Here is an 18,769-nt window from a genome sequence, read left to right as displayed (position 1 = left end):
TTAATTACTTCCAAGTTGTGTGAAGGCATTTTACAATTAAAACAAAACAGTGATTTTTATTTGCCCTTCGGGAGAGGGATTTTGTTCTCTTAAATGCAAAAGATTAAACAAAACTAAGAAAAGGTGTGTATAATCTTTACATGTAGCCCTGCTTCTGCCAAAGTCTAAAATGTCAGTAGTTCAGCTCCCAAAGGTTTAATGACCTCTCACTTCTGTTCTGCAGAAAAATGGAAAGGAAGAGGAAGAGCGGGGTCACATTTTGAGTCAGCACGAAGACGGAGTAGAGCTGTCCTTTATCATATCTCTGGACATCTACAAAGAAGAGAGAAGAACAAATTAAAAATTAATAATGTAGGTGTAATTCTTTAAAAAGTGTAGTCTTTCTACTGTCATTTTTTTAAGTGCTGTAGAAGGTCAGTGAGTACATGAGATATGTCCTAGACATAATTTTATGATAACAAAAGCGGTAAAGCTCAGTCCACTGAAGTGCAGTTCTGCCTACTATGGTATCAATTACTCGTCATACAGCAAGACAGTGCATTTAGCCATACTGTAAACAAATATTTATTTAATCCCAGGAAAGCAACATTATAGAATTTCTCAGAACCTAATTTAAGGTTCCAGTTTACCTTACTATCTCAATTATTTCATTCCAGTAATTACTATTTGACACAAAAAAAAAAAAAAAAAAAAAAGAAGAAACTCAACATATTGCTCTAGCTGAAAATCTCTATACTGTATAAACTCCAGAATGTCACACTTCCTTTAGGCAACTTTTCATGTGACTGCCTTCAACTTTGTGGAGAGTAAATATATCTTTTCATGTCCTATTTGAAGGAGTAAAGTTTCCATCTTTAAATTATTTCTGTGTTTCTATAATAACTATAACTAATGAGTAAGTTCATAAACACCCTGTGGATATTGCAAAAAACCAACTCAAACAACAGATAAAATCAAAAATACAGCAACAGAAAGACTTGTAAGGAAATATGCTCAAGAGAAAGTATACCTCTCCTGCTCTATGGAGCTATGTTTCAGCAGAAAAGATAAGACAGAGGAAAACTAAAGATGCATATGAAATCCGTATGTACATATAAAAATTTTGAAGAATAATATGTAAGAATGTGTCCTAACAGAGAGAGCCTATAAATAATTATTTGAAGCAGGGGAGCAAAAAGATACAGTTTTTCTTAAAATCTCGTAACAGTATTTAGTTTCTTTATTCTATATCATTAGCATCAAAAGGCTAAAGTCTTTGAGCCACAAGAAGAAAATGGTTGGGTTTTGTTGTTTGGTGGTGGTGGTGGAGGTTTTTGTTTTGGTTGGTTGGTTGATTTTGTTTTGTTTTTATGTGATTTGGGGGAGGATGGAAGACAGAGGTGATCTACCACTGGGCATGTTTCTTCTGTTGATTACCAAAATTAAGCACCAGGGTAGATACATCCCACTAGGCATATTATTACTTCACAAATTAAAGGCAGAAAAAACTTGTCATAGATTAAGGACATGAAAATACACAGCAGGTATATGCCTCAGAGGGCATACAGTCACTTGCATTGAATATAAATACTAAATGGTAACAAATTTTGCATGTTGAAAGAGTGTAAAAAGAATAACAAAAAAAAAAGAAAAATAGTCTGCAAAATTTAACCAGGTCTTCCAGTGATGTTTTCGTAGTATAGTATATTTTTTAGGGAGGTGACTTTTAGATAGCTTTTCGTGACTTTCCTACACTGTCAAAATCCTAATGCAGATGATATTATACTGGTTTAAAATATTTGTTGTCAGACTAGTTTACTACCTTTAACACTTAGATTTTGGAGATATGAATTGGAAGCCATAAGAGGAACATTTTCTTCTCTGTGATTAAAATTGGACTGATGCTAACAACAAAGGCAGTTTAGTCCCTAAGATTCATGAATGAGAACCAAGAATGGAGATGGCAAGGATGTCACTATTTCAAAAGAAACACACAAAGAGAAAGCCTGTGACAGGCAAGGTACATGTAATTAAGTATGCAGTCATGCAGTTGTTGCCTTTTTATATTCAAGATCAGAAGTAATCTTAGCTTGCTGCATACATGCTCTACATTACTGCAATAGCATTAACCAGGACCGTAATGACAGTGAGCAAGAATTTTCTTAGTAAATACTACAAGACAGTTCATGTACCACATGCTGCTTTTCAGGAGGGTAGATGTTTTGTTTAAAACTCTGAAAGATGAGAGCTAAGCATTTATAAAACTGGTGCTTAAGAATGAAGTCTTTGTTGCAAAGACCTTTGATGGTTAGATGACAAAAACTCGAGACACGTGACAAAGCTAGATATAGTCTAACAGTGAAGGCAGTCTGTTCTGAAGCCGTATTACAGCGAGTCTACGTTAGTATTTTGATTTAGGTAAAGAGTTCATCTTTAAAGAGAATCATGAAGTTATTCCAGGTAATGGTGCTTTGGTCAATAGCAGTCTCAGGCACATGAACTGGATTCCCTCAGCTGAAACTAAACCAGGAGAGCTGCTCCAGGTACTAACAGCTGTTCAGTTGACAGGACAAGGCTAGAGTTAGTCTGAAACAACCTCCTTATAGCTCTAAAGTATGTATAGGAAGGATGTTTTGTCTTCATAACCAGCTATTCCTCTCTATATGTATATTCCTATTTGCAGTACTATGTCCTCATGTATACGAAGCTTTAACATATCTGTCCAGCAGAAAAACATTGCTCTTCAATCAGAATTCACCCAACAGAGGAAGAAATATTTTGCCAGATTCAGTCCTGTCCTCATTCTATTAATATTTAAACTGCTCCTTATTAATCCTTTTCCTGCCACAACATTCACAAAACTTATTCCATCAACAGAACCATCTGTCTAAGTAAGTGCAAGGATTACATTAGAAAAAAATTAGCGGTATTTCTTGCCTGCATATGAGTATGTCATATTTCATTATGCTTAAAAAAAAAAAAAAAAAAAAAAAGAAGAAAACAGCTAATGACTGCCTTGGAAAAAATGTATCTATATGATCAAATTACTGTTTTGTCTTATTTCATTTCTTTCTCTCTTTTTCAGAATGTTTTTGTAGATAAACCAGCATTTCCAGAATACAAAGTTTCAGATGCAAAAAAATCCAAATTCATACTGTTGCATTTTAGCACTTTTAAAGCTGGCTGGGACTGGCTTATTTTACTGGCAACGTTTTATGTTGCTGTGACTGTACCTTACAATGTTTGCTTTATTGGCCATGATGAGCTGTCTACGACTCGAAGCACAACTGTCAGTGACATTGCAGTGGAAATTCTTTTTATCATTGGTAAGATAATTTGGGGATTTGTTTGGGATCTCTTTTTTAACATTTAAGGTTTTCATACAATGTATACTATAGAAAAGGAAATAATAATCACTTTTGGGATTTTAAAGAAAATAAATTTTAGTTGTAGGAACAACCCAAAATGTCTTTATTTTAACAGAAGTTTTTCTTATGAAAAGTTTGAGAAGTTTATTTCATTTCTCTGAGAGCTTTACTGTAAACAGTAAGACTAGCAAGCGATGTGGCTGATGGAAGAATCAGATGCTACAATGGATAAATATTTGTGTTTCCACCTTTGGACATTGATCTGCATTAGGTTTAAGCTCTAATCTTTCTCTTTTACACTTACTATTGGATCTTGGTGGACTCTTTCATGTTAATGCAAGCAATTCACATTCAATGACATCCAAGCATTGCAATAAGAAAACTGCATTCTGCGATGCAGGTCATCGAGAATCAACTTTTGTCTTGTGTTAAAAGAGCAAGATTATGACTCCTAGTCAGTCATAAATGTCTCCATGTTCCATTTTAAGGAATAGAAACTGAAGTAATTCCACTTGATCAACCTGAGTGTCTTTATAAAAATGGTAGACTCGAGGTTACAATATTTTGATAATGACTGTATCCTTCACCCCACATTGGTGTAGATAACTGGTTTGTGTTATGAATGTGTTTATCAGAATCTGAACATAAGAGAGTATAATCTGTATCGAACTGTTTTATGTACTGTAGTATTCATTTGAAGCAAGACAGATGGTATACTGCTTAGTGCTACTTTTATGTATATATTCTTTCCAGGAAATATGCACTTCTTATATCAGTGAGTAAAAAGCAATGGTATCTCTGTGATCAACAGTTAACTAAAAGGAAGTAGATTTTCTGTAAATTTGACTTCGTATTTTCTGGTTAGACTCTTACATCTATAACCCGGAAATAAACTATGGTTGTAACTGAATACATTCAAAGTGTCTAATGTACTAGAAAAGACTCCTTTGCATAGTAATGTTACTGGTAACTACAAACACTGTGCTGTAGCATACCAATATTCCTCCTCCACAGTTTCAATAATGGCTCAATTTTCCATGAAGTTCTTGTTTCTACAATTATTATCTATTTTAAAATTTCTGTCTCTAGTGAAAGATTTATTGAGTATTTTTAGGACATTCTTGTACTACATTTAAATCTCTGCAGTGAATTTAAAGAAAACAGCGCGTTTATAGTCACCTCTCAATGGTCCTTTGTTAAAATGTTGAATTAATATGTCTCAGAACGTGTGTAACTCTATTGAAGGTAATAAGATTGACAACATGCATAAATTTTAAGCACAAGTTTCAGGGCACTTTTGCACTGTGGCTCTGACAAGCCCAACTTTGACTGACGATCTGTGTGCTCTGAGAAGTGTCAATGAGAAAAGTTAAGTAGAATTCTTTTTATGATGCTGACATCTCAGAAAGTCAGTGGGGACATCTGTCTGAGATGGGGCCTTCAGCTGTGTGATGGCTTTGTAATCCTGGATTTAGATATCACAACTCTGTAATCATGGACTGGAGAAAAAGAATCTATCTGTTTTCATTTTATTTGGATTTCTCACAATATTTCTTTCACACACATAACTTGCATAAACCCTTATTTGGACTTCACAAAGCCTTTGTTTTTAGCTGTCATCAAAGGGAGTGAAGATATGACAATAAAAGGAAGAGATGTCTGCAGATCAGTTCAAGGGACATAATAGGGTAGAGGCTAAAGATTTTCTTTAAGCATAAGAGTGGCTAAAAATATCTTTTAAGCTTATTCAAATTGTGAGTTAGCATATACTTAAGCATGATAAAAATACGTATGGAAGTGTTCTCCTGACTTGGGGTGCTTATAAGTAAAGTGTTGATCTGAACTAAATTATTAATGACAAAAGTACATATCTAGCTAGAGTTTAGCTGCTTTAGTTTTTAAGGTTCTCTAAAACATAAAAAGAAGACAAAAAATAATAATAACAACACATTTTGTGATGTCTTTGGGGAAGATGTTAGAGAGAGAATGTAATTAAGGCTTCTCAAATTAGGTTAAGATTATTTTTCACTTGATGTTTTCTGTATATATTAGTGCTTTGATAAGTTGTGTGATGTGATGTTTGAGTGTATTTTCAGATTTCTTTTCATCTGTAATGTGTGCAAACCTCACCTACATTCTCCTGTAAATAAATCTTGGGCTTCTTCTATCTAATGATACTGTAGAACTAGTTAAGTTTTGTTTTTGTTTTGTTTTGTTTTTACTGTTTCATGTATCTTAAAATCATAAAGAGGTGGAGATTAAAAATTTGACAATGTATTTAAGCAAGCACATAAATTGTCTTAGGAAGTGTTTCAACTGGTGAGTGATATTACCTGCTTTATTGCACTATTTACTTCAAAATCTATGCTCCTTATTTTTTGCGTAGGCAGTAGCTGAGTCCATTTGTAGATAGGAATGTCCGGATGGCTAAAGTTGCAATATTTCTAATAAGCACGATGGATCTTGGTTATATTTCTATAATATATGTAAAGTTTCCTCTCTTTTAGACAGGAAAGCTGGGATAATCTCCAAGTTCAATCAATTTTATTAATAGTTTCCTCCTGATTGCACAACTTTTCCTCTTCCACAACTATCCAGTATAGTGCTTTTCTTTCAGCAACTGTTTCATTCCAATTTTCATCCAGATATTGCCTTTTTGTTGTTGTTGTTCATTTTTAATATGTTATTGAACACCTTAATTGAAGAAAGTAACATTACTCAAAAAATTAGAAATTATCAATACTTTATTGCTAAATTCTCAGACTCATAGGATTATTTGAATAGGATGTCTTCAACAGCGGTTGAGATTGATGAGATAGTTCAGAGAAAATATTTATAGGCTTTCAGGGTAATGGTAATACATTATTTGCAAGATAAAATCAAAGATGTTTAAGTATTTTTTCTCCTAAGGTGATTAGGAACAACTGTAAAGAGAGGAGCTATAAAAACACGTGACCTTTAATTTTTCATTTTAATTTTCTATTTGTGGTATCATCCAGTCTCTGGTGGAACGTGGAGAACCTTGAGTACTGACTATAGCTATAAAATTATAGTCTTTATAAACATACTGGCAACAGTAATTTTAAGTGATGTTCTGTAACATACTCCTTTGCCTACCTGTGGAAAACAAAACAAAACAAAATACGCCTATCCCTTCCTCTACTCTCCCCTCACACATACTCACCTGAAGACTTTACCTTTTAAGAGAGAAAATTGATCATGGATACTAAGATGGCTTCTCTTTGTATGTGTATCTGCCTCTCTTGTTAAATATTATTTAACAGTGTTTTAGCAGCAGTATCAGTTTTTAAAAGCAGCATGTTTAGAAGTCCTAAAGCTGTGATTTATATTCCATGATACTGTAGACTAAAGAGACTTTTTGGCCCATTGGTGTTTAGCACAAATGTAAATGACTCAAAATCTTTCCAGAAGAGTCTTAAAACATACGAAGCCCTTGAGTCTCAGATGTTTAATATTTAGAGATATAAAAATATGGCACAAACCCATTAGAAATTCATATCATCATTCATGACTTATAGAATCTTTCAAGTGTGCATATTATTGCATTGAAAATAGTGTATGTTAGACAAAATTTGTTTGAATTAGGTGAGATAATGTTAAATGATATAGATTTTATAAGGTTCTTTTAAATTAGGAGGTTTATTTTCTTTTTTCCCTTATGTTCATTTTCATTGTTATAATGTCTATCATTTCATATCTTTGTAAGTGCATAGAAGGTCATGTAAAGCAATATCTGTGTCACAGGGACCTCGCTTCTAAGCCTTGTGCATTTTGAATGGAAATGGCAGTGTTTTGGACTGTGTTTTAGAAAGTTTGCTCTCAGACCCTAATATGCTAAAATTCAGTCTTACACCAAGTGATTGGTTTGAATTTGTCCCTGGGAATTTATCTCTGAGCATCAAATAGTCTCATCTGTGAATCCATATGAACAAAACATGAAACTGGATACAGTGATTGTTGATACACCAAATAATAGGGTGGAAAGGTCAAAATAAGTTGTTCATGGATTATGGTTACCTACTAAGGTAAATAAATAGTACACAATGTTTATGTTGTAAAGCAATAATAAATTTCCTAAAGATTCTCACTTTAAGCGTGACGCTGAAGTGGACAGGACCACTATTAATATATTGTTAGAAGTTTTTCCAATAACCCTCCTTTTATATACCTTTGTAAGAACAAAGACTAATCTTCACACAAGGTGCTGCTTCCAAGCACAAAAATATCCACCTGGACATAAATAATTTTGAAGTGGTTATTTCCATGGAAATGTTTCTGTATCTTCAGGTAGATGCAGATAAATGTTATGATAACAAAGGCACCTAGAAAATTTTACTTGTATCAGCTCTGCTGATTCCTCTTCATCTGCAGAGGTGTGATGTCATTTTACACATCATTAGCCAGTTTCTCGCAGAAACTTGTAGATCTAACTGAAGTTTTGAGAAATCACTGCCCCAAAATGTTGCTTTCTACTCTGGAAGTTGAGAGGTACCTAACAGTTAAGACAAGAACACTGCTCATCCAAGTATTCCTGCTTTTGCTGAAGCCAAAACGTATTACTGAAACTACTGGTGGACTGATTATAATAAGGGATCCTTATGTATTGTGCCATGTACCATCAAAGTTAAAGGTGAAATCCAAGAAACAAGTACTTACAGAAGTACTGAACAGGCTCCATTCTGAAATTGCAGAGGAAGACCTAAAACTAACCAAGTGATTCATGCAGGATAAAGGCCTTTTAAAAAACCCGCACATGTAGGATGATGGGAACTTCATGGTTGTAGGCTGCAATACACAGCACTTACCATATATAACTCCTTACTATTCTGGGGAGACATCTGTAGGCAGCTTATAACTGGGTCAAGATATTTTGCATTTGTGCTTCTGGCAAATATAGTTACTGTTCCACTTTTTGGTTGTCCTAAACAAATCTCTTCAGACAGATTATTTTTCTTTCCTACTTTATTTTGCAATGAGACTTATAACATAGAAGTGACAGGTTTCTGAGCACTTAAGAGTGCTAAGAGCACTTAAGAACTGACTCTTCATCTCTTTTGTCTAAGCTGTGGTGCTACTGTAAAACAAACAAACAAACAAAAAAGAAAGCAGTGTGACAAATCATTTGTAGCACCTATAGTCAACTCATATATTGAGAAAGGCTGTAGTAATAGTTTTGTATGTAATTTTCGCTCCACTATATTTCCATTCAAAAGGCATACGAAGTTAATACTATCCTGTTATGCAAAATATGACTGACTGCGTTATAGCTACAATCAGACGAAATTTGTATTTAGGTTTACTATCCTACAATATGGTAGTAAAACAACACTCTGTCTTCCAACAGGATTACCATATTTTAATTAACCACCTAGATCAGTTCCAAGGAATGATTAGATGCCTAACAATTTACCATATTTTTTGTGAGCTTTCATGTGGTCTTCTTCTTTTTTTTTTTTTTAATGATTTTTGATTAATAACCTATGTATGTGAATTGTTGTCAAGCTCCAGGAGATAATATCTGAGAAAAATATTTCAAGTTTCCCCCTTGGAATTGGTCAAAAGTTTTAAGTGCAAAAACAAGTTGTCCCATTACCCACTGAATGTTTTAATCTTTGTCTTCAACATTTGTGTAAAGTGAACTGCATTCATGAATTACCTAACTATATTTGCTTCACACATATTGAATTTAGTGAAAAGTTAAGTCATACGATTGATATTTCTTCACTCTTTGGTATAGCTTATTTCTCCTTGTTTCTGCAGGTTCTATTAAGAAAATTACCCATGTAGAAACTGTCACACTTCTTCAGTCACAAATACTAGCTTCTTTTTAAAGCAGAGGTAGTAGTTCATTTTTCAGGAATATTTTTAGTTTTTTGCTCTTCTTTCAAGACTCCAGACTCTGTATGTTCTTTCGTAGAAAAGTTGATATAAGACATTTTTGTAAGTCAATGTGTTCATGGATTGAGTCTGTTTTTAAAAGGTAGAACATAGTTTATAGAAAATAAAATATTTCCAGCATTCAGTATGTTATTACAAATGTCACTATTTGCAATGTTTTTCTGGCATATCAGCTACTGTAGAGTTGAGATTAGCTAATACCTGTTTAACACCCTTATAGTTAAAATTCACTTGAATAGTGAACTCAAAAGGCTGGAAATCAAGGCAGCAGATAAAATAATTTAACTTTTATTTTTCAAGTTTGTGGTCTTTTGTTCAGTTTCATGATGTTGGGATTTGAATTTGTGGCTCTCAGCACAGTAAAGAGTTGCAGTTAAATTCCCTGCTTTAACATTGCTATGCTGGCTATTCTGTGTGTCCCAGCATGCCCACAGTAATGGGTACAGCAGCCTAAATATGGTGTTTGGTAGAGCATACCATGCTAGTGCATTATCACTGACCGTACTATACTCCTGGAGTGGGTGACTGTTGTTACCACAATAGCCATTTGAACCACTAATGCCTTCACATTTCAGTTTTTTAAATTAATGTATGATTTACCGAAGTAGAACAGTATTTCTGCTTGGGTATGACTTCAATATTACCTTCCACTATGAGAACAAATAGTAAGGAAGAACAAATCAGTCTGTCAGTTACAGATGGATTTGGGGAATCGGTTCTGCTATGAACCGTCATACCTGAAAATAGATCTTGCTCCATCAAAATCACTAACGTAGTTGTCAGTTTGTCAAACTGCAATGAAACGAGGCTAAGAACATACATCACAGCCCTGCCTTAGAACAGGGACTGTAGCACTCCCCATGTGCTGTATAGTGACAGGCATCTTAGCATCCAATACTAAAACAAGTCCTTTCACTGGAGAAATTTGATGGGCAAAATAACTTTAACAGAACTTTAACAGAACAAACCCTAAGAATCATATACACTTCACATTAGCAGAGCATCTTTTTCGGAGGTCTATCATATTACATGAATACCATATCTTTGTGCTGGGGATTTTAAGAATTTGTAGCTTTAAATTATTTTTAAATTGTTCATTTGAATGTTAGTCATCCAGCTAAAGCCACAGACCCCTAAAAAAGAGATGTAACGTGTCACTGAAATGAGGTTCCCAGTCTCCGTGACTAGCCACACAAACCAAATAAGGTTGTTTCCACAATGTTCTAAAGTGCTAATGACCAGGATAAAACATTACTGAGGGCTGCACCCAAGGAAAAATAGCCAAATTTTACCATTTTAAATGTACTCTTGCTTAATGACTAATTCTAATTCTTTTACAACATTTTCTTTAATGCTCCTCAATAAGACTATTTTTTTCTCTTTAAGATGTGGAAGGGAACAAATATTTCTGCTTAACAAAGTGCCATCTTGGTGGTACAATTATGGCTTTTGATATTTCCTTTTAGATTTCAAGTCCATTGGGAACTGCAGGTTTTATCTTGGGATATGTCATTTCTTTAACTTATAGCAGTATAAAACTAGAGCTGGCTTCTTCTTTCCCTCTGTTACCTATGTCAATATGACACACCTGAGATTTCAGTTATATGTAGGTTTATGTGAACTTTTCAGATCATAAAGGTTCTAATAAGAAAAAATTTGACCATCTAATTCAAGTATAAAGATAACACATTATATTCAGTCCAGGTATTAATATTAATTCCAATTAATTGTGTTTGGCTAAGACATGTTTTCCTGAAGGACATCAGCTCTTCTTCAAAGATCTCAAAAAAAGAAAAATCCAAAACTCTACTCAACTATTGCTCATAAATGGCATATTTCTTTTCTCTATTTTTTTCATCAACCTGCAGAAGTGACATCTTGTTAAGTGTTTAGTAGTACTAGTTTAAAACATTACTACTTGCTGATTTCTAGTTAGGATACACTGGATTATAATTTAGCATGTGATGTGATACAAACCTGCTTTGCTGCTTCATTGCAATATTAGATAAGAAGTATTTATTGAATACATATATTTTTCTATGATATTATTAATAGCTTCTCTCATAATGGGATGTCATAAGTACAAAGGAACTAAAGTTACCAATTAGAGTTTCTTTCCTAATACATCTAAAACTCTATTTTGCCTTCATACTGTCAGCTAGTGATTTCTTTCTGTTTCCCAAACAGGTCTAGATTTAACCATCAAATTTTCCATAGTTTATATTGATTGTTACTTAATATCTGTTCACCATTTGCTATTTCTTTCTTGTAAAGAAAATAAAAAAGTCTTTCTTTCAGCAGCTGTGGTAGGCTGTTATAAAGACTTATTATATTGTTATATATTACTGTTTCTTTAATTGATTATATATTATGTATTTATTATATTAAACCCCTACATTTCATTTTTTTTATTACCTAATCTCTGTTGGTGGTTTTTTTTTTCTTATATACTTTATTTGACTTCATAATAGTCCAGATTCCTAATCAACAGATATAAAATAAGCATTACTTTCTCTTCCTGTATAAAACCAAAACCATCTCCCTCACCATATCATGTCAGCATCTAAAAGAAAAACCATCAAGCTAATCGTGGTAACACATTTTGGAGGGATATGTTGTGTTGAAAAATCACACTTCCATTTGAATAAATTGTTCCTTGGAGATTTACTAGGAACCTCTAGGTTTATAGCAGTATTATAACAGAAAAAAATAAGAGTTTTTATAGGGACAGATAAATTGTTCTTCAAGCAATATAACACTAACGTTTCCTGGAATCTTTCCTAAAAGCTCTCTGGCCAGATTCTAATACCATTATCCACATATAATTAAATAACATTGACTCAAATAATCAAATAGATCAAAGAGCTTGGACTTTGGGGAAAGTATTGCTAGCTAAAGACAATCAATGTGAAATCACATAAGGAAGATGAAAAAAAAAATAAATAGCAGAAGAGTCAGTCATATCATCAGGAAGAGGCAAGTGGTATAGAAAACTGTCTGCTCTGAAAATCAATGGGGTTAATATACCTAAATCATCTAGGTCTCAAGAACAGGATTGAATTACTGTAGTCTAATAAGAAATTGTGCATCACCCAGTCGCCTGGTTGCTGCTTATGTGTATACTACTTGCCCTAAAGGTGCAGGATTTTTCAACTTCATTTATTTCACCATGAAAGAGAGTAAACTGAGTTAGATTACCTAGAATTTGCTGCGATATAATAGTGTGCCATGGGCAGTTATTGAATCATTTGATTAATCTTAAATTGATATTCCACTGTAGCTTGATCGTATGTCTAATCCCCACAGGATTTATTTTTAAAAAAATAAATCTAACAAGCAAAAAAATGTTGGCACAGGAAAATCAGCTGCTTCAGGTAAAATAATCCCATTTATGGATAAAGAGGTTCAGATGGCTACCAGATAAATTTTGATCTCTGGATTATCTTTTTCTTTTTTTTTTTTTTTTCTTTTAAATCAGGGTTTAGAAATCAAGATTATCTATAACACATATCGTGCTTTCAGAATTGAAAAATAAATATTATTCTGGAAATTATTTTAAGGATTAATAGTTTGTTGAATCTCAGTTTATGGGTTTGACTCTTTTTATGTCATCCAGAATTACAACCTGCATATGCACTAAGTAGAACCTCCATATTTTTGTCCTTTGTTGAGCACCAGTTTAAATTGGTATTTTCATACCATTCACTGAGTGCATGTGTCTGTGTATGCATGTGAGTATGGCAGATAACTAGAAAGGGATGGCTTGGGAAAGGATGTGACATGCCCTACAGAACTTTAGTTCAAGAGAGATCAACAAATGGTTCCGAAACCCTATAGACTTGCAGAGGGTTCTTAGCTCATTTATGCCCAGCTATGAAATTAGTCATCTTTTTATAGGAACTGAGCATAGCAAGAGCATGGATTTTCATGCTGGAAACTTGTGAAAAGGTCATCAATGGTGAGTAAAAACTATTAAATCGCTCAAGTAAGGAAAAGAATAAGTTAGAGTTTTTCAGTTAGATTCTGGTATTTGCTTTAGAAATTTTGAATGAAAATATCACAAAAGCATGTAGACATGGTAATTACAAACTTGGAAGACACTAGGGTAATGTTAGTGTCAACCTTCTAATGTTTACTGTTGTGGATACTGTGTAAGAGCTTAACTGGAGCAAAACATATAAATAAATTAGGAACTACAACTGCACGTAGATTCACATTTTTTAATGTAGACACTTTCATATCTGAAACAACTGAGTTGGATATTTTTGTACAAATTCATTTTCTTTAGTTTTTTCAGTGAAATTTCCTAAGAGTTTTAGAGAGAGCACATTTATTTCAAGATTTTTTTTTTTCTTTAGAAAGGGATGTGTGCCCTTATCTTATCAGTAGTGGAAATAGTAGGCTGAGAGAAGCCATGCAGATTGAGCTTGTTAGCCATAGGATCCAACCAGATAAATCAGAGCCAAGGTTTACGTTTGAGGTTTTTTGTACAAAATGCTCTTATGAGATTTGTCAGTCCGTGTTTATTTTTCCTGCATGCTTCTTAGGTACTTAGTGCCTAACGGAGCTTCTGGTTTACTTTGTGTAGGGTTGGCAGGGGAGGGCCAACTGCAGGCTGGAGGGAAAAAGGAGAAACATGGGAAAAGTAGAAAAGAACTGCATCAGCAACTGCTTGTGGTCGGAGAATGTGGGCTGAAATCATCAGGAATATGAAAAAGAAAGTGAGAGGATAGAGAAGTAAGAATATGCCTACAAAGACTAGGCAGAGTTGTTTTTCTGAGGGTGATTGACCATTGATTTACCATTGAGTTTTGCTTAATATGAAGTGATTCTGCATTACTTGGGTGTGGAAATTAGAGCTGAAATTATAGAAAGAAAAAACAAGACAAAACAAAACAAAAACAACAACAACAACAACAAAAAAACGAACCCACAACAACAACAAAAAAAAAAAATAAACAAATCCACAACAACAAAAAAAAAACCCACCCAAAACTCTATTTAAATCTTTGGGGGAGTGGGGAATGCATAGGTGATACGATTGCTGGTTCCAAATCTGTTGAACTTGGATATCTTGAGCTCTTCCTGTTGAGTTCTGCCAAGTCAGTTCACCTTGCCAGGTCAAGTCCACCTTTGACAGCAGCATAACTACTTGCTGCTTTGCAGACTCATGCACTTTGCTTCTGTTAAGCTCACAGGCTCACCAGCAGAGCAGTAAGTGGGAAAGGAGCAAAAGTCTGCAACACCAATCAGGGCTGTCTTACAATGCATGTGCATTAGCACAGGCATATCTGTGCTAAAACATGGCAAAAATCTGTGGAGAAAGAAGGCACTTTGTAGTTTTTACAGAACTTGGGCACCTTCCTTAAAGTCAATGGGATAGTCTAGACTTCTTCTTGATCTTCAATTCACTTGAACTCTGATTTTTTCTAATTATAACTGAAACTGAATTATCTAACTTTTCTCATAGTGAAGACAAGAATACAGTCTTCATCCTTTCCTTCCTCTCTACATCAAGTATAAAGATGATATTTTAGATATGTGTGTGCTGTGTTTCAGCACAGAATATGGTGAGTCAACTAATTTGATATTATCTGTTAATACTTCTGCTTTAGTTGTAGGTAACCACTGCTTATGTCAGAGACACAATTTACATTGCCTGTTCTGCTTTTCAGAGAGTTTGGTGTGATGTATGTAGCTTGTAAGATCATTTAAAATTATATTTTTCCAGCCTACATGGAAAGAATTTACAGTGAGGTAACCAGAACTTTTCCCTGTAGTAATAATGCTTATTAATAATTATTTGTATTATGTGAGCTGCTGAGACAGAATAGAGGTTATAGTTCTTGTCCCAGTTTGAAACATACGTATCAAATAAAGCTTCAAGTATGAAGCTTGCACAGGCTGAAGTTTGTTGTTAGGGCATACTTAAAGATAATATATTCAAACATACCTCTTGTACAAAACTTCCGATCCACTAATTGTCGAAATATATCAAAGTTGCTCTAACGATCTGCTCAGATTAAATATCCTTCTTGCCTGTTTTAGAGTTGTTATCTGTAAAACTTTTGCCCTTCCTCCTGTAGAAAACGCTTGAAGCCCACCTCATCTCAGGGCATTTGGAACACAAATTCAGCACTAAAGAAAACAAATAGTTTTGATGCTGTGTAGTTGTCTGGAGTCTCCAAGGCTTTAAAATATTGATGCTTGTGTTGAATTTTCAAATGTTTTTTTGATAAGCTAGTGTCATTGGTATGTAGAAGCTAGCGCACACTAAGAATCACAAACAGTTTATAAAATATTAAATATTCCATAAGTACTTTCAGAACAGGTTATTGTTCAGTTTTTTTAAATACTCTTTGTTGCCTCAATTTGCCTCCCTTCCTAGTTACTCAAAGTCTTAATGAGGAAAAAAAAAAAAAAAAAAAAAATTGATCTTCCACTTTTTAAACAGTGATCCCCCAAAAAAGTAGAACGTGTAATTCCTAAAAATAATAAACTCTCTGAAGAGAATTGGTAATTTCTCAAACAAAGATTTTTCTAGTGTTTTTAGAAGTTTCTTGCCTCAGGAGTTCTGTTTTAGTTTGGGGGTTTTTTTTGTTTGTTTTTGTTTGGTTGGTTTTTGTTTTTCCCTTTACAACTTTCTCAGTAAGTACTTTAGCACAGCATTCAAGCTGTAAATAAGACTGCCCAGATGAAGAAACTGCTTACACCTAAGCATAGATCAGAGAGCTGTCAAGAAATAAAAACTGAATCACACTCACCTACCTCCCTCTGGATTTTTAGCTAATGAGTTGGATGCAGAAAGAAATACTTACCATTTTCCATTCAATTATGTATATATAAGTGTTATCTGGGGCTGTTGTCCTAAATTGTTTTGATAATAAGGTAGAGAGGGGTGCTATGCCGAAAAACCTCTAATCTCTTCAATCTTGAATGGTGAATTCCATATGCACACTGATAAGCCTTTGGTGTACTGGATCGCTAGGGGAATTTAAAGCAAGCATTTATCTCCTTTTCTGTTAAAGCTTTGGTTGCTTCACAAATGCTAATGTGCAATAAGTAAGAAAATCCTTTTTTCTAACTTTGATAACTACACACTGGAGGTTTCTGAGACAAATGTAAATATCCTTATACCTTTCTTTCTTAGTTATGTCAACCAACTCTCCATGAAGTAGTTATGTATGTGGCTGGTGCTACCACACAGATTTGTATATGTGAATAATAACCACCTAACTCTACTAAGCACTTATGCAGCTTTGCTCATTATGAACCGTATGAAATTATGCTCATTTCAAATCTTAATTGTATTACCGAAAATGACAGAACATTTTTTGTAGCTTTAAGAATGCAGGGCCAGCTGAGACTACTTGGTGATATAATCTAAAATGTTTATATCTCGCATTTTACTTATATGTTCTGTTCAGCCTGAGGATTTTGTTGAATGAAAACAGTAGTTCTTAAAGCATGAACCAATTACAACCTGCAAGACCTCAATGCACAAAACCAGATATTCTGAGATGTGTGTCTAACTCACTTTGTGTTAAAGCTTTACACTATATCTTGAAAAATTTGTAGGATCTTGCACTGTGCCAAAACAACAAGAATTCCCTCAGAGCTTTCATTAATTTTAGAGACTCAAATCTAATGGCAGAGATCAAAATGCTAGAAATACCATACGTCCACTAGTAGTGTGTAGGTTAACTAGTATATGTCAAATGATCATAGCATACTGCCTAGCTTCAAACTGCAGAAGACAGTTTCTGCAGAAGCATAAAATGTTTCTCCAAGTGAAACCTGGGAAGTAATTCTGTTCCAGACACAGGTCTGGCACTAGAACTAGGCATTTGATCAAAATGCATCCGAAAGAATTCTTTTCTGATACATCAAAGGAATGGTCCAATGTGATACTCTCTGCTGTCTCTGCATTTTCCCTTTGCCCTCAGTAGAGTGTCAGCAAGGGGAAAAATTGCTTCCTGGCTTCTTATTTATAATGGCTAACAGGCTAGATCTTACTTTACTTAGTCTTAGTGTAGTATGTGTAAAGAACATGTAGGGAGAAATGCAAATCAATCTTTTCTCCCTGAAGCTGTGAAATGAAAGGAAAAACAGTAACTAAATTCTGCAATGGATGATCATGACAGTCAAACCCACCTTTCTTTTCCCTAGCACTTCTACATATACATGTGTTTTATGCTTGAGCCTAGTTTAGATATTTTTATATGACATTGTGCTGTACAGAATACGAGTGTTTAACATGAATCTAAATGATGTGAGTTTATCATCTCATTTGCTAAGCCACATTTGGTTTCCAAAATGAATTTGCCTAAAGTCAGTGTCTGCCCAGCATACCCTGTCTTTCCTAAGAAGCCTGTCAGTGGATGAAAACAGGTAAAAGTCAGTGCTCCTGTTAGTGTTCTGGAGCTGAATAAACCAAGAAAGTTGAATTTGTAACATCTGTAACATTTGTAACTGACATGTTTCTTGGCAGTAATGAATTTCATCAGGTCCTTTGGTGGTTCAGAGGATCATCTAACAAAGTATCGATTCACAAAATGGGTATCTCAGTGCAAATCAGGGTAGAATAAAACACAATGGCAAAATTGATACTCCTGTGAAACATTATACCAATGTTTGGCAGTGCCTTAGACAAACATTCTTACACCTTGTGTCCCAAAAATGTAGAGATCTTCAGCTCCGATTCTTCATAGGTTCCACCATGTGCAAGTAGTACACCACAGCAGAGGAAAGCATCTCTACAAGTACATTATAGGAAAGAACATTTCATATTGCCTTTCTTAAGATGGAAATGCTGTCATGGATACTGAGTGATCGCAACAGTTCTCCTGCTCAAACCTGGACGAGAGTTAGCAATTTGTCAGAGTGTCAGCTACTCCGTTATATTTAAAATAAAGTATAAGCAACTGGGTAAATTTACTAGGTTCACAGATTTGTTTTTCAAACTCTTTTGCAAAACCAACAGCGTGAACTCTGTTGTAGGACTTCAAAAGTAATTTCTGCATGGATTATGTGGCTGCTCTGTTTGAGTATCTATGCTTATAAGAAGCTGCTATAGAATACTAGATCTGCCTGATCAAATGTAGACAACATTAAACCTAAGCATTTGAGTCCTGTAGGTACCACTCTCCAATGCTATCCTGGTATAGTGAGAGTCAAATAATTTCCATTTATGATATTCGTTCAGTACCAAAAGATTCTAAAATAAAATTCTGGAATGGAAAAGTTCTTTAATATAGACTAGTGGCAATTCATGCCCTCTCAATGAGGCGGCATTTTCCATTGAGTTTTTATAACATGTCAGATTGTTTTATCTCAAGTTGATTTACTCATTTAAGGTGAACCTGGTCATACACTTTTGCTCTCTTTACAGTGCTCTCCTTCACATCAAGTGTATGTGTTGGCTGTCTTTGTTATAGTAACAAAATAGTTGAAATGTGCCATTTCCAATGCTGCCTTAATTCAGAAGTAATGGCACAGAAAAA

The 18,769-nt window shown here is 34.4% G+C and overlaps 1 protein-coding gene across 1 annotated transcript in view; it reads left to right on the top strand.

Annotated features, from left to right (window-relative positions):
* The window catches only part of KCNH8 (potassium voltage-gated channel subfamily H member 8), a 190,592-nt gene that overhangs the window by 98,617 nt on the left and 73,206 nt on the right, over nucleotides 1-18,769 (top strand). Inside the window, exons 4-5 of the mRNA XM_065831438.2 lie at nucleotides 224-351; nucleotides 3,065-3,305. Coding sequence (XP_065687510.1) covers nucleotides 224-351; nucleotides 3,065-3,305 — 369 coding nt within the window. The remainder of the gene's footprint in view (nucleotides 1-223; nucleotides 352-3,064; nucleotides 3,306-18,769) is intronic.

This window comes from Patagioenas fasciata, chromosome 2, assembly GCF_037038585.1.
Source record: "Patagioenas fasciata isolate bPatFas1 chromosome 2, bPatFas1.hap1, whole genome shotgun sequence".
In the NCBI taxonomy this organism is placed as follows: domain Eukaryota; kingdom Metazoa; phylum Chordata; class Aves; order Columbiformes; family Columbidae; genus Patagioenas; species Patagioenas fasciata.
This window is presented reverse-complemented; position numbering and strand designations above follow the sequence as displayed.